Source organism: Barbus barbus (assembly GCF_936440315.1).
Source record: "Barbus barbus genome assembly, chromosome: 40".
NCBI lineage: Eukaryota > Metazoa > Chordata > Actinopteri > Cypriniformes > Cyprinidae > Barbus > Barbus barbus.
The window spans coordinates 13,811,088-13,836,154 of NC_136718.1; the positions used below are offsets into that span (position 1 = coordinate 13,811,088).

Consider the following 25,067-nt stretch of genomic DNA (forward strand, 5'->3'; position numbering starts at 1 on the left):
TATAATAACCTGATAATAATAATACTATTTTTATAAAATGTGAACTAATAAAATATGAAAAGGATTTTTAAAATATCAAAATAATTTGAATAAAAGAAATAATAGCATTTAATGTACAACAAAGTTTTGTTTTATTTGTCTTAATAGTACCAGTTGTTTTGAACATTATACTGATACCTGTTGACCTGAATGTATGAAATGTATTTAGTACCTGTTGTAGCTTATTTTTCTTTTTTTTTACTATATGTTCACATCTCACAAATGCCTGCATGCATACATACATACATATTTATTTTATTGTAGCTGTTCCAGTTGCATGACCTCCTGCATATGGAATACAGTCAAATAGCTTTTTCTAGAAGGCTGATATTGTATGCATTTAGTCTTCATCTCATGTGAATTTACATAATTTTAATGTTTTTTTTCCCAAAAGTGCTGTTTTTTTTTTTTAATTGTAAAAGTTTTAATTAGAATTACACTTAATCACTGTTGCTGCATTTTTCACTGTTTTAATGTTGATGAGGGAGAGATAGGCTACGCCGTTTTTTTCCAATATGGGCAGGCCTATATATTTTTCTGCTCATGTCTGAAAGGCTGGCTCCGAGCATTAGGGGTGGGCTCTCGCTCTCTGATGGTTTTCCAGTGAGTATTTGTCAGGTCAGACTGTGCACCGCCCGGCGGTCTCCGCTCCTCTCCCCGGGTTATTTATTACCTCTCTCCCCCGCCGGCAGCGCTGTGGCTCCGGGGCCGCTGCCAACAATGGCGCGGAGGCGGGGATGACTGCAAGGGGGTTCTCCACATCCGACAGAACCGTGGGCAGCGACCTACGCTGAGAGAATATGGAGAAAACAAAGTTATTGACATGCAGTTATACTGAAGAAGTTGTGTAATAATAGGAAGGCCTACAGAAAACGAAATCAGATTTTTACTGAAAGTGATACTGCTTTTAATCCACAAATTGTTGTAAACATGTTTAGATATTCCACAAGTGCATAGTTCATTTTGGTTTTTGGAAATGTACCAACCTTTCATATACATTTTTAAATATTGGCCTATATGTATGTTGTCATTCATGTGAAATGATTTGGCAAAGTATCAAAATTATATTCTGATAGCAACAATAAGGCCTCAGATTTTACTTAATGTTTGTAGTCTAAAAAGCTTTAGCTACCAATTGAAAGAATAGAATAGAATAAAAAAAACTGAATAACTTTGTTACCAACATTTTAATATCAAGTGGATGAACACAACTCCCTACTGCTGTGTTATAGATATTAATAACTATAGTTTAGACATTGACCTTAAGCATTCTTTACATATGTATAGACTTTGAACCAGAACAATATATTTTTAAATGTATATATTTTTATTTATTTAGTTTGGCATGTAGTTGTGAGCATGTGAGAGGGAAATGACCCAAACCTTATATAACAAAAAGCTGAGAAGTTTCTTCAACATGCATGTTGTGAAATATGAAACCATTTCATGCACCATGCGAGTGGGTGGCACTTTCATTTTGATGAGCAAGAGGAGGATGTCATAGGACTTGTTCTGCTGAACTGCTGATAATGTGGGGGCTGAAAGTTCAGGGGAAGCCGTCCTGAACCAACGCTACATTGTCATCTGTAAATTTAGGGGAACCCCTCCTTCATAAATAGTCACTCATGACTCACCAGTGATTATAATGTAGTGAGAGTAGGGGTGCGGGGGCAGGGTATCCCCGCGGGGGATCCTCACACCTGGGGTTTCAGGGATCTCCTGAGGTCTCTGAGAACCTTTGACCTTTAGGTTGTTTCCAGTTTTCTTGTGATGTTTTTGTGGGGGCGGTTTTTGATTTGTAGATTGAAATAATGCATAGAAAGTTTTAAGACTCACAGGCTTGCAAAGGCAGTGTTTGAGACTCAACAAAAGGAACAATGATTATCTTTGCCTTAAAAATATTTAGTCAGTTTAACGAATGTAGAAATTATATTGAAATGATGAAACCATTAACTACATTACCTCTGGTACAGTATTCAGCAACACATAGAGAAAGTAAGCCTTGTTTTAAATGTCTAACGGAATGGTGATGTTGTATGTAAATAGCACAGTCCGTTTCATCTGATGTGTTTACAATAAATAAAGTGGGTTTATAATTGCTTTTGCAATGTTGTTTACCAATAATGGTAAGATTTGTCCTTTTATTTATTTTTTAATATACTGAATAACATCAAAATGTTTTCATTATGTTTGAGAGACTATATTTGCATGATAATTATAAAATGATTAATAACAGGTTATTGCTGCCAAAACATTCAATAGCTTTCAACTGCACTGTTTATTTTGTTTACATTAAAATTAAAATACAGTGAATGTTCCATCAGTACATTTTACAGCCCTCCTGTTACTTTTGTAACTTGTGAATGTAGTTTACTGTAAAGTTCTGGCAACCACTGCCTCCATTATTTTACAACAAGGCCACATGATGACATTAAGTGCCAAATGATATCAAACTAAAGAATCAAAATTGACCTTTCTTGCAACTTTTTCCAATAAAAAACAAAGTATCATTTAGACAGACCCTATACATGAGCTAACAAAGACTGAAATACATGCAGTAAACAGAAAATAACATGTAGCCTAGTGCAACATAAAACAAATAGGGCCTACATAACTAACACAAATATGAAGTATTAAAATTGTGTATTTCTTAAAAATGTATATTTTAAAGTTATTTATTTATTTTACTGTACACTGCATTATAGGTAGCCTAACTTACAGTGCTAGCCTAGTTTTTTTTGTAATTCTTTTTCTGCACAACTTGTATATTTATAGTCAACAAATCTTTTGATTAAAAAAAACACCTTAACTGAATAAAAGTAACCACATAGCTGTATGAGAATGGAAAATAAAGCCTAAATCAAATGATTTCTGTGAACTAAATGCAGTGACTGGAAATAGTGACGCAACCTCGTCCGTCGCGGACCCCCTCGAGTTCGCTCGCGCTCGCGCTGCCTCCGCTGTTTAAATGGGCCAAGTTTGAGAAGCGGCGGAGAGTGCAAATCTTGTTTGGTCTGGGTCTGTGAACTAAAGCGTGACTTCAGCGACGTATTAGGGGTTAAAAGAACGAACGACCGAGAAAGAAAGGAAAAAAAGTCCCATTAGCGCCAGGCATAATTTCCAATCGAAAAGGCGCACATAGATAGCATAATTATTTCTGTCCTCGTCAGATATGAAAATGCTCCGAGGCAGTCCACTGTGCATGTACTACTGAACTTTTACATGACCTACACTACATATACACACCTCATTACTTTCTGGACAGAAATAAACTTAGCACTGGAGTTGACGCAGAAATAAACACAGCGAAGTTGCCATAGTGATTATTTTAAAGGAAACGCGGGATAAACAATCATTAAAGCACGCTCAGCGTTAATATCTGGCGGAGATGTCAGGCATTAGTCCGATTAGATGTGGTGGGCAGGAGCGCGGGGAGACCCGTCAGGCGAGCAGCGCACTGAGGAGAAGAGTGAAGTGGTGAATGGCTGAACTTAAGCGCTCTGCTGTCAGCCAGCGACGCGGGAGTCGTGCGTAAACACACCGGTGCGCCTGGAACTTCGCGAAGAGGGACACAAGTTGGGACACATGAACTGCTAATCACTCGTTACCGGCGCTGCGCTTCGGGTAACATGCCTGCCATCAAAAAGGAGAGACTGGATGGAGAAGATATGGCATTAGCCGCCTTCAACCAACCCGAATACCTGGCCCCTTTAAATGCCACCGCTATCCCTGTGGTGACCCCTCATCCGCCGCCGTACGATCACATTTTCGCCCATCACCAGCGCGCGTACTTGGGCTTTCGCGACGCCGCGCTGCATCAGCAGCACCTTCACCACCACTCAGAAGACTTCATGCTGGAGAGCTTCTCGTCTATCCCGGACTTTCAGCCGTTCTTCGACAACGGAGAGCCTTGTATCGAAGTGGAGTGCGGGGAAAACAAAGCACTACTGTACATTAACAAACTGTGCCAGGGCAGCAAAGGACCCTCCATCAAATATCGGGCTGAGTGGCTCACCCCAAACGAGTTCCAGTTCGTGAGTGGAAGAGAGACAGCCAAAGACTGGAAACGGAGCATTAGGCACAAAGGTAAGTCATGCCGCGTGCAGCCGAATGGATATTGCCTTTGAAATAAGGGTTCATGTTCCTGAATTAATAGAACTGCTCTTTTAGGGAAAAAATAAGAGAATAGCAACGACTTTAATGAATTGAGAAGAGCTCACTGTGCTTTGAGTCGAACGGCTTTGGATTCGCAATGTTGGGAAAAAGGTGAAAAGTCGTTTTTACGCACGTGGATTGTACAGATATTAAAGTAAACAAAAAGATTTTTACTTGAATTTAAAACTTTTCTGACTGAATTTCACTTCTGCCTGAAGTTGGTTTTGTAATGAAGTGGAGTAGAGCAGGATTATGACACCATGGCACATTATCAAGCAGTTATGGATTAAGCAACTTGTGTTTGCTAAGATTTCAACCGGTACACTTTTATGAGGTCTAAAACACCAAACTTGATGCTATAATATGTGTGGTAACTCTGTACTGAGACATCTGCTTACTAAATTGTTTTGGTTCGTGTTTTTTTATGATTGTGTCGTAATAAAACTTTAATTTCCATGTCGACAGTTTGTCATTCTGTTCAGTTTAGGACTTTTCACAGTTTTAACTCGATTTTCTTTATCAGTAAACGATCGATAAGTAGCCTACAACAAACCTATCTCTGCAGGTTGTCTCTGATTTTTACTTTACTAATTTTAAGACTGCATTTGAATTGAAATTTTCGTCTTTGGTAGGTTGCTATTATTAAGAAATAATTACAGTATTACAAATCGATTTATAGTTAATATAATGTTCAATATGTACATGTCTATATTGAGTTGTTTTTAAAGTGCAGTACATCAGGATTAAGATACAGTGGCGCATTATCATATGAAGCAGCTTGTGTTTACGAAGATTTAAAGTGAGAAAAGGCCATATTTTGATAAGTTACTGTATGCATAATAACTTTGTGCTGAATTACCAGCTCATCTAAAGAATTTTATACAGTTTACTTGAGTTTATTTCCAGAGGTTTCAAGTCTTCTTTCGGACAACAGTTCATTTTGGTTAAGGCTAATTTTGTACATGTGCACTCTGGGTATTACTCTTGGTCACTTACTATAAATGAAATGAATGTCCCTTTAAGACACTTTTGTTGCATGGTGACACTGTTCCATGGATGAGTTTGACAGATGGGTGGATGACTGCAGGAGTTGCTAAAGTAGTCACTGAAGAGATGCATTTGGTACAGTTTCGTTGGAGTCATCAGATGCAGGTCCATTTCTGAATGACTCTTTTTAAAGCTGATTTTGTTGCATGATGCTAACCTGAAATGAATTCTGTATTTGAATGCTAGATTGTTTTGTACTCCATGTGGGCATATACATTTACAGGAAGCAAAAAGGGTAACGACTGTGTTTTAATTTGTTAGGGAAAAGTCTGAAGACACTTATGTCCAAAGGAATCTTGCAAGTACATCCTCCAATCTGTGACTGCCCTGGCTGCAGAATTTCATCTCCTGTGGTAAGTGTGCAATTCAACTTGGTCCATGTTACTTATTTTGAATTGAATGTGCATTTTAAATATACTGACAATGTGTTCTTTTATATATCGCTTTAAATGGATAGTTTACTCAAAAATGAAAAATCTGCATTATTTATTCAGCTTCATGTTGTTATAAATCTGTGTGACTTTCTATCTTTCAAAAGGAGATGTTAGTGACTCAGTCCCCATTCACTTTCATTGCCTCATTTTTCCATTTAGTGAAAGCCAATGGGGACTGAGACCGTGCCTAACATATAACAATAGAGAGCCTAAATGACAACAAAATTGTAATTTTTTGATTACGGGATGAAGTAATCAAAGTTTGTGCATTGTTGTCATATGTTGAAATTGTCCTGCATGTAAAGCATAAGGAAGTTAATTCAGTGAAAAGTTAAGCAGAGGATGACACGCCACTGCTGATGAATTACACGGTTTGATGCATTTTTCTCTGAATTGCATTAGAGATGCAAACAAGAAGGACAGTGACTTGCTGTTAGTGCTGTCACAGTTGTTTCTCAGAAAGTAAATAAAGACCAAGTACAAGGAAATGTGAAATGGTTGGAATTGATTGTTTTGGTTTGTTGGACTCCGAGCTGCAATGTAAGGTCACAGATTGTCTGTAGCAGATGTTCGCGCAAAATGCGCCACACGCTCTTATTTTCACTTTTCCAGGATGCTTCATCGATCATGTAGACGACAAAACTAGTTCAGTGTCAGCATGTGTGTGTGTGTGTGTGTGTGTGTGCAGCAAGCCGGCTAGCGGTTGGCTGCCTGCAGTATTTGTCCACACAGGTGCTGTGTTTTTATCTGAACTGAGCGCGTCGGTTGCCGCCTCTAACGGTTAATCTGGAGGGGAAGGGCGTAAGAAGCTTACTGAGCTACTGAACGTAGCTACCGGTGATTACTGAGGCAGCAGCACGTAAAGCGAAGGCGCTTCAGATAAGCTGGAGGTGTTTGAGTGATGCAGGTAAACTACTGAGGAGGGCCTGAGCCAGAGCCAGAGGAGATAAAAACTTAATGGCTTAGTTGTTTGTGACCCTTATATTACTTCGCACCGAGGGCGTTAGAATCTCATGGAGGCTGATTTTGAAGATGAAGTCGAGGAGGCTCGTCACTAGCTCTGTCTGATTGTTGTCTTATCATTCCCGAAGTGAAAGGGTTCTGTGGTGCCGTATCATCTGATAGTGTTCAGATGAATCAAACCCTGACTGAAATTGTCTTGCTTTAATTGGTTTAACCAGCTTCCATCTGATTATTTCAAATCACACGTAAAGTTCTTTTGAAGTTTGAGCGTTTACTTTGAAACAGTTAGTTTTTTTTAAGTGCTGTGACATCATCTGCAGCATTTCTGATCTGACTACTTGGTGAGATGATTATATGCACTTTTTTATACATGCCATATATGTGATTATGAAATGTCAGTTATCTTTAAATCTGCTGGCCCACTTTTGTATTCTGTTTGAGTAATATCCGGGTTTGCAGTTTGTTCATTTATTGTTGAAGCTGGTAATTTGTTTCATGTCCACTCATTCCTGCTACTGCTTTTAGAAGATGCTCTGTCTTTGGCCTTCCCTTGGTTTCTCTCTTAAAGGTGACATTTGCTAGTTTAGCACCACTAGTGGTACCAGATGCAAGTGCAGAATTTTATTTAGTGGCTCCAAATTCAGTTTGGTGTAGCAAAAATTACACACTTTGTCTTTAAGGAAACAACGACTGTTTACAAACAGGTCTTCCAAACAGGAAGCCATGTCCCAAATACACCCCATTGGTTGGAGTCAATGTTGCTCAAATAAACAGAGTAACATTAAAAGAGCCACAGTATTTACACTTTTCAAGAGAACTACAGATGGTGTACTCATAGTTGGGATAGTAGAAAGTGGGCATAATGACTGTAACTCTACAACCATACACACTTTCTCTGAAAAACACTCACTTTCACACTATATAAATCTTCACACGTTAATGCTTCCGTGTGAAAGAAATATTAAATGTTGAGAATATAATTAACACCTCAGTATTACTTGTTCATTCACTTAATGTACACACACTTTCCCTTTGACTGTACACAAGAACTTATTCATGCCTTCTAACAGTAGTTTGAAGTGCTCTTAAGTTGTTGACCTGGACCTTATATCTTACATTACTGATGTCATTTTTTTATAATTTTTTTATAATTAGTTTGTAGGAGGAGTTACAGGAAGAGTGTGAACAATAAACCATATGCTTAATGCTTCTTCTTTAGCATTTGAAATTGACAGTTGTAGAGGCTGACATGATGGCTCTCAGTTGACACAAAAGTCATGTGAAGCACGTGCCTCATGCTATGCATGTCAGTGATGCGATGACATGAACTCGCTCTTAATTCGGTTGTGAACCCTGAAAATGAAGAGTCAATTTCTTGTGTATCAATCACTTCAATAAAAGAACTGTGTATGTAGCTAATGTATTTAGTATAAATGGGACTCTCGTATTCTGCTTCTGTGTAGCTTTTAGTGTTGTCACGATACTGGAATTTCTAACTTCGATACGATACTTTGAAAAATATCGATACTCGATACCATTTTCGATACCACGGAGAAAAAAACTGCCACAATATTAAGGGGGTAATTTTTTTAATTTAAAGATAAATGTAACAAGTCGAGAACATGCGGTATATTTTACATGAACAAAATGTAAACAGTCTTGAGGTACTGCATTTGTTGATTTATTTATTAACCTTAGTTAAATGTTAATTGAAACTAACGTTTACTAATACATGTACTAATTAAAATCAAAAGTTCTATTTGTTGATATTCTCATTTGCTTCATAACCAAAATATTTCCAGATATAGGGCCCTATGAAATCCGTTTTATTTTTCCCCAAATTCCGTTTTATTTTTTTCTACATTCAATTTTTTCCATTTTTAATTTTTCTGGATTCCGTTTTTTTCTGTTTGAATTTTTCTGGACTTTTTTTAATGGTCAAATTAAATGCTATTAATCTAAAAGCATGTCTAATTCATTAAAATCATGAAAATTATGCAATTTAACATTTAATTTATTAAAAGTGTAACAAAAATGACACGTTTAGGGCCGTATGAAATGTTTTGTTTTTTTCTCACCTTATGTTTTATTGTTACCAAATTCTGTGTTTTAGCATGTCTATTATTTGAATGCATACAAACAATTTTTATTTATTCTTACAGTAGCCTTATGAAATGTGTTTTCCCCCTCAGAAATTCTGTGTTGCGTATTTAAATTTTATTGGATATCAGATGAAGGCATAAAACAATTTTAATTAATTTATATTTAAATTAATGAAAATTAAACATTTACATTTTTGGCAAATGAAGGGGATTTACTATTAAAATTAAAATATTTTGTGATTATTTCTTTTTAAAAAATTAATAGTAGTAGTAAGTAGTAGTATTATGTACATTCTACTAAATAATAGTAATATAGCCTATTTCTGGCACACGGTCTTTAATAGGCTAAGTTAAACCGGACTTTTATTTTGACGGGTTGCCGTGAACTTACTTTTAAAGTTCTGTGTGTGTATGATATGACGCTAGTTTTACTCAAATTAAATGGTAAAATGCTCGTAAAGTGCCTTTCAGATCAGTTCTGGAGATATTGTTGATGTATTTATGTCCTCATTGAGACGGCAGACGCTGAAATCACCACGAGCGCCACATTAGTAAACACAACCGCATGTGCAGCACATTCACACAGAGACGCGCAGAACATGCAGGATTCATATTTAAATAAATTTTTGCAGCTTAATATTTACAGATACTAGTCCATATCGCGATTTGATTTAAGTGTAATGACCTACTTTTGATTAATTCATCCAAAGTTTGACAAATTCCGTGACATTCCGCGTTAAACTGTAAATTCCGTTTTTATGACTGGATTCCGTGCGCGTTCTCTGCATCGCGGAGATCATAGATCCCTACAGATAGCGCTCCTGCTGTGTTCTTTAACAACCAGAGCAGTCATCTTTCTATTCACTTCACTTTTGCTATTTAACCAGAGCGAAGGAGACGAGTGCGGTCACATGTGGTGCTTGTCCACGCGCCTTTGGAGAGAAGTGAAAGTGACAACTCGGCTAGTATCGGTGTATCGATACTTCGGGAAATTAATATTGGTACCGTTCAGATATTTCTTTGCATTCCACAAGATAAATAACAGCATGCATGTTTGGAAAGACATGAGAATGACAGAATTTTCATTTTTGGGAGAACTATGGGAGAATCCATGTCCAGTTTCTTCTTGCCTCCGAAGGCTGCGTACCAGCCGTGCAATGAATACATCAACAACTGCTGAGACTGTTCTCTTTGAAGGACCAACTCTAAAATATTTAGACTGCGACATCACCATTTTCCATGTTTTTTAACAACACTAGTAGCTTTTATGAATTAGCATCCACAGATCTTGCAAGATTAAATGTTAAAGGACCAACTCTAAAATATTTAGACTGCGACATCACCATTTTCCATGTTTTTTGACAACACTAGTAGCTTTTATGAATTAGCATCCACAGATCTTGCAAGATTAAATGTAAAAACAAGAACATGTACAAAACAACAGGTCCTATCGCGCTTTATGTAAATTAATATGGCAATATACTCTGTGCTGATGTGCGTTGTCTCTGAGAGGGACCACAGTTTTCTTCTTAAATTGTTTTATGACCAATGTAAACTATGCTATTCATTACTCTAAATACTCAGTAACAGCATTTTTTTGACCCTCTGCAGCTGTATCGGAGATGAAAAGTTTTCCTTTCAAGGTTATAAGTTTATCATAACACCTAGCTTAGGTGCAATATGTGACTGTGGACCTTTGAGCCGTTGTAGTTTATTGTCTTCCTGCTAATAAATTATATCTAGATTTGTCCTAATGAAGCGTGCTTGATGACATAGAACCATTGTTTGTGTTTTTCTGTGTGGATAGATGAACGATCGTGTGTTGTTGTTCCTTTAAGAGTCAGAGTCATTCAGTCGGCCTGGCTGTTGTCTCCCAGGAGAAATGTACTTCCTTTCTCCTGTTTTTTCAGCGGAACTAGTGGAGGCTGGCAGGAAATTACACTCCGCTCTGTCTCGTAAATATCTCTACGTATCTGGGCTTCCCCCTGCTGCGTCCCTGGTCAAGAAAGAGTTGTCACTGGGGGTTGGGAACAAGGCTGGTTAAAAAACATGGAAAATGGTGATGTCGTAGTCTAAATATTTTAGAGTTGGTCCTTCAAAGAGAACAGTCTCAGCAGTTGTTGATGTATTCATTGCACGGCTGGTACGCAGCCTTCGGAGGCAAGAAGAAACTGGACATGGATTCTCCCATAGTTCTCCCAAAAATGAAAATTCTGTCATTCTCATGTCTTTCCAAACATGCATGCTGTTATTTATCTTGTGGAATGCAAAGACAGTTTTGAAGATCTTGCAGCCCTTTCATTGCAATAGTTGTCAATAGTGACTAAATTAAAAAAACTTGTTATAAATGAGAGAAACATATTTCTGTAGAGGAATGAAATTGTTTGTAAATAACATAAGTTGTTATTTATGGATAATCTTCCTTTCTGCAAAACTTGTGTACAAACATTTTTTGGAGTTTTGTATGTACTTGAAAGAAGTGCTTAAAGTCACAATGAAGTGCAGATTATGAGTTTATTCATCAGTTGTTAATTGGATTTGAAGAAGTGGACAGTGCCCTCAAAAATGAATGTGACTTTGCAGTAGAGGTAGGCAATGTACCGGTACGGTACATATGATTAACCAGTAGAATTTTGTCAAACAGTCGAGGTTTTAGACTATTATCTCTATGGTCACGTGACGTTGCTTTGCTATATGGTCACGAATAGGCACAGACTCCTAAACAAGGCCATATCTGCAGATGAAACTTTTTTTTGTAGAAGCCTTTTTTAAATTTGAACTAGCACCTCATGACTACATCACGTTATGGATGAGAAGCTACAAAAGACACATATATATTGCTACATATATTGATATATTGCGTCACCAAAAATTATTGAGGTCATGTACATATATTGTGCGATATATTGATTATTGCGACAGGCCTAGTCATGACAATGTCTCATTTGCACACATTTTTAAGCATAACAGTTTAAAAACAAGTGATTTTAAGCCGTTGAAGCGCAAACAGCATCAAAAGAGAACTTATTTCGCTCATTCTGAACTGATTCTGTGCGCTGTCAGAGAGGCATGCTCACGTGAAGACGGTCCTCATAGTGCACTGGACAGGAGTATTGCATTATTATTTAGGCTAGTATTAGTTTTTTGTGATATTGACATTGGTTACAAGAATTACCAAATTTCTATGGTATCAAAAATGTTGATATCATAAAGACTTTATTTAAAGCAAAAATAACTATATGGTGAAACATATTGTTACTGTGAAATAAAATGACTCATATCATGATATAAGATTTTGGTTATATCATCCACTCCTACTTTGCAGTCGATTGTAAGAAAGGGGCAGAGTTTAAGCAGGCTAAATGATTACATACACAACGTACAAAAGTGAATTTTCATTTCATGCTGACTGTAAAGGGACAGTTTACACAAAATGAAAATTCTGTCATTTTCTCACCCTCATGTCATTCCAAACCAGTATGACTGACTTTCTTCTGTGAACCATAAAAGAAGACGTTTTGAAGAATGTTGATAATCAAACACTTGCCTACCATTGACCTACACTGCATGGACAAAAAACACTAAGACATTTCTCAGAATATCTTCTGTTGTCTTCCACAGAAGAACTGAAGTCATACAGGTTTGGAACGACGTCAGAGTGAGTAAATAATGAATTTAGGGAATTTTTCATATTTAGTGAATATGAAAATAGTGAATTTTCCCTGTAATGAGGGATCAAACGTTTATTTCAGATCTTCAGTTCTTCCACTCGTCTGTGAGATGACGTGGTTAAAATTGCTTGTTTGCGCAAGTAATTGAGGTGTCGACTGTGCGATTCAAATTCACTAGAACTGTGTTAACGGCAGCGTAATTAGACTGATATTTTCGCTGTGGAGCGTGTGGTATTAGGTGAGGTTTGTTAGCGTAGACCAAAGCTCATTTGGCAGAGTGTTGCTGGAGGGCTGGGTACGGGCAGGAATGGGGGCTGACGCCACACAGTCTCACAACAGCTCCCTCGCTGTGGGGGGTTAGACTCAATGTGTGCGCATGTCTGTGCTCCGTACTAGGGTTTGTGTAGCGGTGTGTTTGTATCCCTCACATGGAGCCGAGGCTATGCTGCTATGGCAACGGCAGGATCCCTCCTCAGGACAGCAGCGAGCAGCCAGGCAGTCTCTGCAGTGTGTTGCATTCATGAATTAAAGCAAATTAGAGCCCACTAGAAAACCGCACCAAACTCACAACAGGCTTTTTCCGTTGATTTTATTAGCCACTTTTGCTTCAAATGTTGATTGCGCTGCCGCAGAGATTAGTATTTTGAAGCACAGTAACATCTTCCCCAGTGACAAACAGGTGAGACATTAGTTTTAACTAATTTTGTGTGTGCACATCCTAAACTGACACACATTTTTCCGATCATATGGAGATTAATCAGGAAATGTTGAAGTTGGAGGAGTTGGTTACAGGAAGGTTTACAGGCAGGTGAGGGACGACTGTGTTTGTGTACTGGTTTCAGAGCTGGGCGTGTCTGTGTGGGTGTTGGTGGGAAAGGTACAGGGCTTATCTATCAGCTCATACAGCTGATCATTACAAAGCTACTGCGGCTATATATGGATGCACTCCTCCCAAATGTCAGTTTTTACATACGGCTGACCCAGTTCTTCTCTCAACTGTTCAGATACAGTTTGATACCATCCAACATAATTTTCACACAAAAAAGTGTCATGCTATACTTTATATAAAACTTAAAAAAAAAAATAGATTTAGTAGAATTATGTTTTATTAAATGTCATTATTTTAATTATCTAAATAACATAAATTTATATTTTAATTTTTATAATTTCCTTTTACACTGTCCTCAAATCTGATTGGCTAAACAGCATTTCTAAATGATCATGTGACAGCAGCATCCATTACTCCAGTCTTCAGCTTTGCTTTCACAGGAATAATTTGTTTTAAAATATATGAAAATAGAAAACAGTTATATTAAATTGTAATAATATTTCACAGTATTACTGTTTTTATTGTATTTTTACTGTATTTGGATTTTACAGACCCCAAACATTTGAACAGTAATGCATAAATATTTAATAACTGAAAAAATTAATATATTTACAGTGCCCTCCGAAAGTATTGGAACAGTAAAGTCAAAATTGCTCTGTTGATTGGAGTCAAGACATTTACAAATATGATTAAAAGACGAATATGAGACAAAACTACAGAATGTCACATTTTATTATTGGGTTATTCAACACATTGATGTTTTACCAGCTAAGAAGTTCAGCACTTTTAGTGTTTCATCCCTCTATCTGATGTGAGCATAAGTATTGGAACAGTTGCCTCACAGGTCTTTCTAAGTGATCAGCTGTGTCCTGTTGCATTAATTCTTCAGATATTAAAAGCAGGGAATGTGTCACATCATTATACATTGCTTCTGTATTCTGAATTTTGCATTCGATGATGACACACACAAACCAGGATGAAGACGAGGGAGCTGACTTTGAGAGAAAAGCAAGCAATTTGGATTCTAAAAGAAAAGAGGAAATCAATTAGAGCTCAAGCAAAAACAAAGGGCATGGAGAAATCAAGAGTTTGGAAACCACCAGCAACCAACAATTACCTGTTCGGCTGAGAAAACAACAGTAGATGATGACAGACAAATCATAAAAGCTGTGAAAATGAACCCTAAAAGACGTGTCTGTAAAATCACCAACAACTTCCAGAAAGCTGGAGTGATGCTCTGACAATCTACTGTCCTCAGGAGACTTTGACACAGAATTACAGATGCTACACAGCAAGATGCAAACCTCTGACCAGCACCAAAAATAGAAAGGCAAGATTAGAGTTTGCAAAAAAGCATATAGGTGAGCTAGAAGAGTTTTGGAACTGTGTTTATGGACCGATGAGACAAAGATTAACCTTTATCTAAGTGATGGGAAAGCAAAAATGTGGAGAAAAAAAGGGAACTGCAAATGATCCCAAGCATACAGCCTCATCTACAAGGATGGTGGAGGTGGTGTCATGGCATGGGCATGCATGGCTGCCTCTGGAACAGGCTCTCTCAACTTCACTGATGACTTAATGTATGATGACAGTAGCAGAATGAATTTGGAAGGGTACAAAACCATCTTGCCTACCAATATTCAAGAAAATGCCACCAGATTCATTGGGAAGTGCTTCATATTGCATCAGGACAATGACCCAAAACACCCTGCCAGTTCAGTCAAGGAGTTTATAAGAGCAAAGAAATGGAGAGTCTTGGATTGCCAAGTCAATCTCCAGATTTAAATCTGATTGAACATGAATTTGACCAGCTGAAGAGGAGAGTAAAGGCAGAAACTCCCCAAAACAAGCAACAATTGGAATTGGCTGCATTAAAGGCTGGGAAAAGTATTTCAAAAGGATGAGACCAAGAGTCTGGTGATGTCTATGGGTCACAGACTCACTGCTGTGATTGTGTGCAAGGGATCTGCAACTAAATAATAGCTTTTAATCTTTTATATCTGCCTTTTGTTCAACTGTCCCAATACTTATGCTCACATCAATGAGTGGGATGAACTCTAAAAGTGCTGAACTTCTTAGCTGGTAAAACATATATCTGTTGAAACGGCTAATAATAAAATGTGACATTCTGTAGTTTTGTCTTATATTCATCTTTTAATTATATTTGTAAATGTCTTGACTCCACAGCCAACAGCGCAATTTTGACTTTACTGTTCCAATAGTTTTGGAGGGCACTGTATATAAAATAACACTTACAAATTTGTTTGTAAGCTTTATTTGTAAGCTTTGGCTTACTTTATCTTAAATGTGGCCTATACATTTCACACTTCCACTTTTCATTCATACATTCTCAGTTCCAGATTCTATATTTTAGACTTTTGGGAGTGTATTGGAGTCCATACCTATCCATAAAGGTCTCCTGTGGCTGTCTTTTTTGAAGGGAGGGGGGATCCAAACGCAGGCAGAGAAATCTTGGCATGCATGGCTGGACTGCCACTGACCTCCCCGCGCCGGGAAACGCTTCACTGGGCTGACACAGCCCGCTCAGCCTATGGGTCGGGGGGTTGTTCTGGGTGCGGATGGGAAGCACACTGCCCTTCAGCTCTCTTTTACTTACCATATAACTTACTTCCATAACTATTGTAGCACTGGCAACATTTATAATTTGGTTTGGTGAAAGGAAGTTGTTTGCCAGCTGTATATACAAAAAAAGTTGATTAGATCCCATCATGTTGATGTAACTGAACTCTATGGCAAATCTGTGGCAAGAAGACGTGTGCTCATAAAGTATTTATCATTTCCAATAGATTTAAGTAGGCACATTAAACCCTGCCACACCAACCTACAGGCTCCCACCCCCAGCTTGTGCCAAGTCTGCCCAGCGTCCCGCCTCCACACTTACGCTCAGCGTGTTTGCGGCGCACACACAGGCACACACACACACACACACACACACACACACACACAGAGGTTAGAGCAGACAGACGCGTGACTCATTAGGCATTCGTCCCCCGGGGACAGTGCTGGGGGAGCACGCCACAGCTGCAGGAATGTCATGAGCTGCTACTGCTGTGCGCAAATGTGTGTGTTTGTGTGTGTGTATCTTAGCAGAAGGCCAGCACACCTTTCAGAAGATACAGCGCCAAGAAAATGTCTCTCGGCTTTTCCATATCATCCTTACTGTCCGAGCCAACAATAAAAAAAATCTAAGGACGCCTTCAGAACTCAGAAGTAGACTGAAACACATTATACGCCGGATAGATCTGGTCCCGCTTGCTGATTAGTCACTACAGCGTTCTAGTTTAAAATGCACGATATGGTAACAGCTATGATGTGAAACACCTGTTCACCATATCATTGCTCATCACCTTAGAGACCAATTATTAGACTTAGTGTACTGGAAAGGGACTGTGTTTTCTAGTGTTAATAAAGTTGGAAAAGAAAACATTTCATGAAAATTATTTTTATTATTTAGTAACTTTACAAATGGCTCTAGAACCTTATTATGGTCACATTTAGACTTTGAACATGAAACTGGATGCAAACAGGATGCGACGCCATGCTCTTTGCTTCTGTTTTTAATGTAATATTACATTCTAATTGTATTAATATACAATTTATTAAAGGTATTTTACTTTATTACCATATATTCCCAACAACACTTGTATTCAGCCAGGATGCCAGTCTGTGGTGTTTACAGTAGATCTTCCTTTGATCACGCATCTTCTTGTCATAAAAAATTTGCAGGCCAGAGCTCCCCACACTTTAACTATTGTATGCAGCGGAACACAAATTTTTTTTTGTGTTTCTTGTCTCCCATATTCAGATGCATATGAATGAAAATCTATGGCACTCACTGTAGTAAGTTCTTTAGGAAGAAACTAAACTACCGTTCAAACGTTTAGGGTTGGTAAGATTTGTTTTCACTTCACTAAGTCACTTCATTTGATCAAAAGTACAGTAAAAAGCAGAAATACTTTAATATCATTACAATAGAAAATAACTGTTTTCTGTTTTAATGCATTTCAAAATGTAATTCATTACTGTGATGGCAAAGCTTGATTTATCATTCATTTATCAGCTATTACTTCAGTCTTCAGTGTCACACAAGTTTTCAGAAATCATTCTAATATGCTGATTTGCTGCTCAAGAAATATTTATTATTATTATCAATGGTGAAAACAGTAACAGTCGTGCTCCTTAATATTTTTTGTGAAAACCACAAAACATTCTTAATGAAAAGAAAGTTCAAAAGAGCATCTTTTTTTGACATAGCAATCTTTTGTAATCTAAACTGTCACTTTTGATTGTTTTAATATATCCTTGCTGAATAAAAATATAAAAAAAAAAACTTACTGACCCCTAACTTTTGAACAGTAACATATATCTTTCATCTTCAATCAGAGGCTTGAGTGTCTTTTTTATACAGTCCTTGCTTGTTACAGCCCAATATAATTTTGAGCAAAGTTTTTTCCTGGCTTGTTACGGCTTATCTAAGGTCAGGTTTACTGTGCTGTAATTCTGCTGTTTCCTTGCTCCCTCTTGTGAGGTCTTTTCTATGAGGAGACGGTGAGAACATCTCTCATAACTTTGAAGCGTCTTAGCTCATAAGTTTTATGGGACTTAAGACAGAAACCCCAACCAAGCTGATTACTCGCTTAGTTTACATGTGTGGTTTAATATTTATGGGTATGTGTGTGTGTTTTGTACAAATGTGTGTATATATATATATATATATCTCGTCTCATTGAAGGGCAGACATTAAGTGTGGGCGGGCTTATTCATAGAAATGCTGCTTAGAGGAAATTCATATTCAATATTTTTCCATGCCTGAGTGACAGAGTGTGTGTGAGGCTGTGAATGTGTGTGTGTGTGTGTACATGTGGGCGGGAATCGAAGCCCAGGTTTTTTATGTTTTTGTTTTGACGCACCCTCCCTGACTCCCTCTGTGCGGAAGTGTTACCGGAAATAGTGCTCAGCCGCCCCCGGTTCTGCGTCAGTTACGCCGAATAAAGAGAGGGGGCTGGACTGGGGGCTTTCCGGGAGGACGTTGAGAAGGGTGGGGGTTGGAGAGAAGGAATGGGGGCAGGGAAGTGTGTGTGTGTGTGGAGGCCTGTCTCCGCTGAGGCCATGTGGGTAACAGCCTTCTTTCAACGCTAACTTTATCAGATAAAGCATCACTAGTGCCGGTGCACCTCATACGTGGCTTCCAGTGGCTGTTAACAGCTCCAAAACACACTTACCGCACGAACATAATGTCATGAAAAATGAAGTGTTTGTTTGTGTGTTCACGGTTTTGTGTTGATATCATTTTACATGAGTTTATACAAGATTAGTTTCAGTTTAAATAACTTGGACGTTTAAATAAATCTGTTACTTGATGCTGTGCTCAAACTAAATACTCAAAACTAAAATTAAACTCATTTTTAATCAAACTAAACAATTTTTCTATGTTAAAATAGGAGATATATAGACAAAAAACTGCTTCCTTCACACACACAAAAAAAACAATCGTTCTGGAAAAAAGTGTGTTCAGCCTGCCCATCCTCAGGGATGTTTTCATCTTTTTCGGCTTTTTTCCCTCCTCCTTTTAATGTATGCCACTTGAGAGAATCCAGAGGGGCTGCACCTGTTTGCCTCTTGGCTAGTCTCTCCACCTCCTGCCCCAGCCTGCCACTCACGCCTCGGCTCCTGTGGGATGCTCTGCATATGTGTATGTGCGCGTGCGAGCTTTGGGTGTGGAGGAAGGATAGCTGCAGGGCTCGGCAAAGTTTGACAGAGACCGAGATGCAAGCATGCTCACACACACACATACTTACACCACCCATTCACACAAACAGACTTTTCAGTTGAAGTTTTTCAAAGTTGTATCCATTCCTCTGGATCTCTTGAACACTTCTATAGGGGAGATCGGGGTAAGCTGTGCCGCTTTTTAATTTTCTGCTATGAACTGAAAGAAAGTATTTATAAGATATAACCACAGAAATAAGACTTCTAGAAAAAATAGAATATCCAGTAGCACAAATTGCCCCACATTAGGGGTAAAGCTCTATCGTGTCTAGAAATAAATTGAATTAAATGGCGAGTTACATATGAGTGTAAACCTTAAAAACAAACAAACAAAAAAAAAAAGTATAATGATGCACAAAATTATGCATAAAATAATATTCGTAAACCAGAAAACGGTTTAATATTCTTGATATTTGAATGTTGTGTTTTCATCATTTTGTAGTCATGTTCATACTAGTAGTTTACCATTTTGGGAAGTGCTTCATTTAATATTTAAAATAATAAAATTGACATGTTTTTATAATTGAGTCAGACACAACAAACAAACAAACAATCAGTTACATGTACATATTGTGTGTATATAGACTTCTATAAATGTGCTTTTTTTAAAGTTTCTAGCACTCGATGATTATGAGGCGGCACAGTACCCCTCTATTCCATACTGTTTGTTTTTGCAATCTGTTTAGTCTCTTTTTTTCTTCTCTTTTTTAATCTTATTCTCTTTTCCCCTTCAAATCCTCTCACTCTCCCTCTCTGTTCACTCATGGATAGAGATAGAGGCACAGAAATCTGCACTGACCCTTTCAGGTCACATTAAAGGTCGCCCAGCTTCACACACTAAACCCTGAGGGCCTCTCATCCCCTTCATCCTTCGCTGTCTTTAGATGTCTGATGCGGATAGAGGGAAAGAGGAAGAGAGGGAATCACTATCACGTCTCGTTCACTCACACATCCTCCATCACTGGTCTCGTGGATCAATGGTCTTTGCCTCTGCATGGCTCTGACTGAGTTTAGCTGTTGGAGTTCAGCATGTTGTGCATTCCCTTCGTTCGGTCATTACTTCCTCATGATTTGTGACCCGTGATTCATGATTCATCATTTATGAGATTCATGATTCAGATGCAGCTGCATTAAATGTATGTGAGCTGTGAGGCTGATCTCTATATAGGTCATATGACAGCAGGAGAAACGAGTGACAATTTGCTGGAATTTATAATAATTTAGAATGCTGGAATTTGGAATAATACTGTAACTTAACTTTATATTGTCATGTGAATGTGGATTTTGAGGCCGGTGTAGTGTAGTTATTTGATTCGTGGCTTATAAACCAAAAGGCTGCAAGTTCACAGCCCAGAAGGGGTGATTCCTCAAAACGATCACCATTGTGAGATATAAGTGATAAAAGTATCAGCTAAATCAGGGGTTTTCAAACTTTTTGAAACCATGGATCCTGGATTCCTTAAATTTGATGATCCACCTTGATGTCGAATATTATGATTTTGGATTAAATGGCAGTATTATTTATGTATATATTTTGTTAAATTGTTATTTAAATTTTTTTTATTTACATTTTACACTATTAACTTTTGCAGAGTATAGTGTACCTCCTTGGGTAAATTATGAATTCACATTGCTTTAATTCTATGTATGTACCGAATACTAGCCTTTCATGAATCAAATTACATGAATGCAAATGTGAAAACACATAATGAATATGACTGTAATCCATTCAGAATGTGTTTTATCAGCCTAAAGAGAACTGAAACCTCAACCAGCGTGTCAGGAACGGGAACGGATCGGGAACATTAGCCATTTCTCTGTACCGCAGCTCAAGCCAGTAAAATCAGAGAGGGCTGTTCCCAGAGTCTCAGTCTGTCTGTCCCCTCTGTGCTCCTGCAGAATCGTGGGCGACTGGCAGAGAAACGCACCATCCCCTTGCCGCCAACACGGGTGCCCAAAAAGGAGCTGGCCTCCGTTTTCAGCAGTGACGACAGTGAGGGCAGTGAGCGGGCCAGCGGAGATCATGCAGACATCAAACAGGAAGAGCTGCATTACACTATCATGAGAAAGAGGTGAGAATTTGTTGAGTGTGTGTTGTGTATATGTGTGAGTGTGTGGCTGGGCAAAAAGTTGAGTGCCAGTCCCAGTGCCCGGGATTGATACATCAACCATGATCTGCCGGAAAGCGGTTAGCCATATCAGACATCAGTATAGCACCAAAGAGTTTTAAACAACCCTTAGGTCTTTACCCTCACAGCCCCTTATTTTGACGAACACGTACCCTCTAACACACACAAGTACGCTCATTTACTTTTCTGGCAGACACTACAGACACACACTGGATGTGCCAACAAAATACCCATGCTTGTTAGCCCACAGGATACATTCACAGAAATAAACATGAGGTCTTCTCATGAACCATATGAAAAGTGATATTGTTGATGAGGTATTTGCAGTCATGGCAACTTTATTGATATTGTAGATCTGAGAACGGCTTGAGTAGCTACCAGAATCATTTCCACTGTGTTAAATTTAAATTAAACACCATTAATATTTTAGCATGTGCCTTAACCGCATGCACAATTCTATTTTGGGTGTAGCTCTTGTTAAAGACTGTGGAAAGCAAGAAAGCACTTGGTCATCATAGGCTAAAAGGCCATTCAAATCAAGGATGATAACTATAACTATGAAGTTTTAGTAATCATTTTAATTCTATGTGAATAGGGAAGTCCACACTACAGCTATAATAATAACAGCAGAGAAACAATAGCATTGGAATCACATTCAGATTTGTTTTTGATGAATGATAAAAACATTGATAGCCAATTGGAATCCACCAAAGAGTTTAAAAACTTTGAGCATTTAAAGCAGCAGATGACATAACTGCAGCACCTATGGACACTAAGATAGTTATCGATATACCTATCTTTAGTTATTGTTCTTGGTGTGAAAAGGCCTTAACACCTGTTAATTTGTATATTTTTCCTTGCATCACATTTTATATCACTAGCTGGGTATTAATAATGGTACCATAGCCATAAATGTCATTGTTTTTGGACATGCACTATTGTGGGACCATAGTAGTATTATTGGTTAGTACCTGAAAGTACCATTATAAAAATGTTGTAGCAATTGTTGAGTATCATAGTATATAAAAGTACTTGTTCGGCTAAGTGTCCATGCTATTTATGCTATAACTGTCTAACTATAACTGTTTAATTTTCACAAGTTACATTCATTTTAACAGTTAAGCATAGAAACAAACTTTTTCAAAACCTAGTGAACTACTTAGGCAGTTACTTAATTCACTCTAAAAACAAATATTGGGTAAAGTATCACTTTATAATTACATTAAGCATTTTTATTGATACTTTTTGGTATTTTTTGATTAAAGTCAACACAATGCATTCTGGGATTGCGGTCTCTGTGAAGTATATATGCAGTGCTGCCTTAAAATTTGGCCTAAACGAGGCAGTGTAATTAAGTTTCCCATTATTTGAAACAGTCTTAATATTTGCTTTCCACGAAAAGTAAAACACATCCTGCGATGTGCTACAAGTTCCACATCTCCGTCTCCAATCAGTGCGAGGGAAATGAAGGAATTCAGCGTTCATTAAATCTTCATGAGCTGTGTTTGGCCTCCCTCCTCTCTGGCACACAAGCCTGAAGAAGCTTATGAGCCTGCGGTCGGTGCAGCAGTGAGCTAAGAGCAGTGGCTGAAGCGAACGGTTTTTCCGCCAGCGTTTTCGCTCTGCCTAAATGCATTACAGGTGATAACTAGCCAGCAGATGTCAGCCCTGGCAGGTGAGTCTGGGGAACCACATTTTTGTCAGACCATCTCCGCTTCTACTAAAGAACTTGTTGAAAAGCCCGGCCTTGAGGTTATGATCTATTATTAAGCATTCTTTAATCACTAGAGCATGCCTTTCAAAGCTAGCTGTTGCTTTGAAACTGCAGGCTTTCTGTCTTCCGAGGGTCTTTTGGTGATTTTTCACTCACGTTTTTTTAATTGAAGTGTCAGCAGTAGTTTTCGGCGGTGTTTGCAGTGAGAGTTTGTGTTGGCGGTGTATGCATGCGCTGGTGTGGATAGTTAAATCTCCAGGAAGCTTCAGTGCTTCTAATGAGAAGAGTAAGAGAAGACAATATTCTCTTTTCTCATTAGCCACTCGGCTCTTGCTAAAAATGTCTCGGTTAGCCCTAGCTCCTGTCAGGCTTTCTTAGAGCAGCCGCCATTGCGTATAGTGATAATTTGACTTATTTAGTTGCCTTTCTGTTTAACACCTCTTTTCCCAAGAAGATGTGCCGTAATAGTTGTAGCTGTGCAGTTATAGACTTTTTTCCCCAGCAGTAAATAGCGAATGAATTCCAATGGTTGAGTCATTTGAGTATAAGAGGCTTGGGTTTATGCCCACTGGTGTTAAGCGGTAAATTTGGGTCATTACACAGCACTGTTGGGATATCATTCTCAAGGCAGCCTATACGTACATATGAGGTCGTGCCCTCATCCAGCATAGTCAGGTCATAGCTGGATCAGTCCATTTTGTTGAGCCACACAGGATGCTAGCTAGCTGTCATACTCATAAAAGACATCATTGGCTAAAAGTGAGTGATGTGAGGGTGCTTTTGCTGTGCTGTGCATTGAAAACACCAGATGTGTTCACAAGCACAACATGAATATGATTATGTTGTGGAATAAAGAAGGGCTCCGAGTTCTTACCTTGGAGCGGATCAGCTCTGAATGCCCAGGTACAAACCTAAGCCCTCATCTGCAAGACTTTCTTGGTCACTTCCTTCACTCAACCCCCGAGCCGCTGGCAGCCACTTACCCTGTGACACCAAGGACGGCACAGGAACCAGAACCGGCAAGCTAAACTTGTTACAGTGATCTCCCCCCAACACTTCAGACGCCCGCGCGTGAAGATGCTAATGAATTTAAAGAACACTTATGACTAATATCTGGGGCTTTTACCCTGTTAAAGGCGGCGGACTGCGAGGAGCCGCGTCTCTCCTCTGTTCCGGGGCCGCTCACCTCACCCATACTTTACTCAGATGAGGATCTGACCGAAAGAGATAATGGGATGTTCAATCTATGAAATTCAATTTCCATTGAGCTGGACTGGGTAAGTGAGTTGTGGAGGGGTCTTAACAAATTGGATTTAGTCAATGGATGGTGAAGTATGGGGAATTCTTTTTTGCGTTTGATCGTATTTACGCCTCATCATTGCAGTTTATATTAGTGTTGTGGTAGAGTGTGCATAGCGTTTCTTCAGTCCAAATTTTATCTGCTAATATGTACTGTATACAGAGGGGTCCCAAAAGCATGAGGCCGCTTATGTTTTCATCTTTCTAATTTAATGCTAATTATATTATCAGCTTAACATTTTGAACAAAAAGTTGCATTTAAATGAAGTTCAGAATGTCTCGGTACTTGCTTTTCTCTTTTGTTTTAATGACAGGAGAACTTTAGCTGCATGATCGAAGTTCGTGTGAAACCTGATGATTATATTTTCCAGCATGATCCAAAGAGCTTCTCGGGCTTCAATTGAAGCAAGAATTTCTGACCATTTGAACAAAGATGTTTAGTGTCACAGATTTAATTAAATAGGGAAGAATTTGATATATTTATTATCCATTTTTAGTTATGATGTCTCTCCTAAAATTGTGTTATTTCCAGGTTTAAATAAGATTTTGAATCCCAGATTTTCTATGCGGACTCAGACTTGTTGACCCCAATGTACTTCTGCCCAAATATGTTTAAAAACAAAATTAGTGCAGTTTTAGATACGGCCCGACGAATATACGTTTGCGCAATCGTGCGCGTTTAGTTTTCAGAGGATTTCCAGCCACTGCCGTGAAAAAAGCTGGTACACTTTGACACCTTAAAGAAGGCTCCCTATATCTTTTAACCAGATTAATGTTAATGGCCAGCAGGTTTATAGGTGATTAGTCCTCAGTCCTCCTGTATCCTGCAGGCATACAGACCTTTCTTTTTAAGAAAACAAGCTGAACTTAGGCTGAAGTATAGTGCTTGGTATGG

The 25,067-nt window shown here is 38.4% G+C and overlaps 1 protein-coding gene across 2 annotated transcripts in view; it reads left to right on the plus strand.

The window, feature by feature from the left end:
• The first annotated feature begins 2,998 nt into the window (after positions 1 to 2,998).
• LOC306859867 (sterile alpha motif domain-containing protein 11-like) overlaps positions 2,999 to 25,067 on the plus strand; it is a 63,858-nt gene continuing 41,789 nt past the window's right edge. Inside the window, exons 1-3 of one of the 2 annotated variants that reach the window (XM_079401243.1) lie at positions 2,999 to 4,125; positions 5,503 to 5,594; positions 20,930 to 21,102. In XM_079401243.1, the coding sequence (XP_079257369.1) occupies positions 3,669 to 4,125; positions 5,503 to 5,594; positions 20,930 to 21,102 (722 nt within the window). In that variant the 5' untranslated portion in view covers positions 2,999 to 3,668. The remainder of the gene's footprint in view (positions 4,126 to 5,502; positions 5,595 to 20,929; positions 21,103 to 25,067) is intronic. The other variant, XM_079401244.1, reaches the window with a different exon arrangement.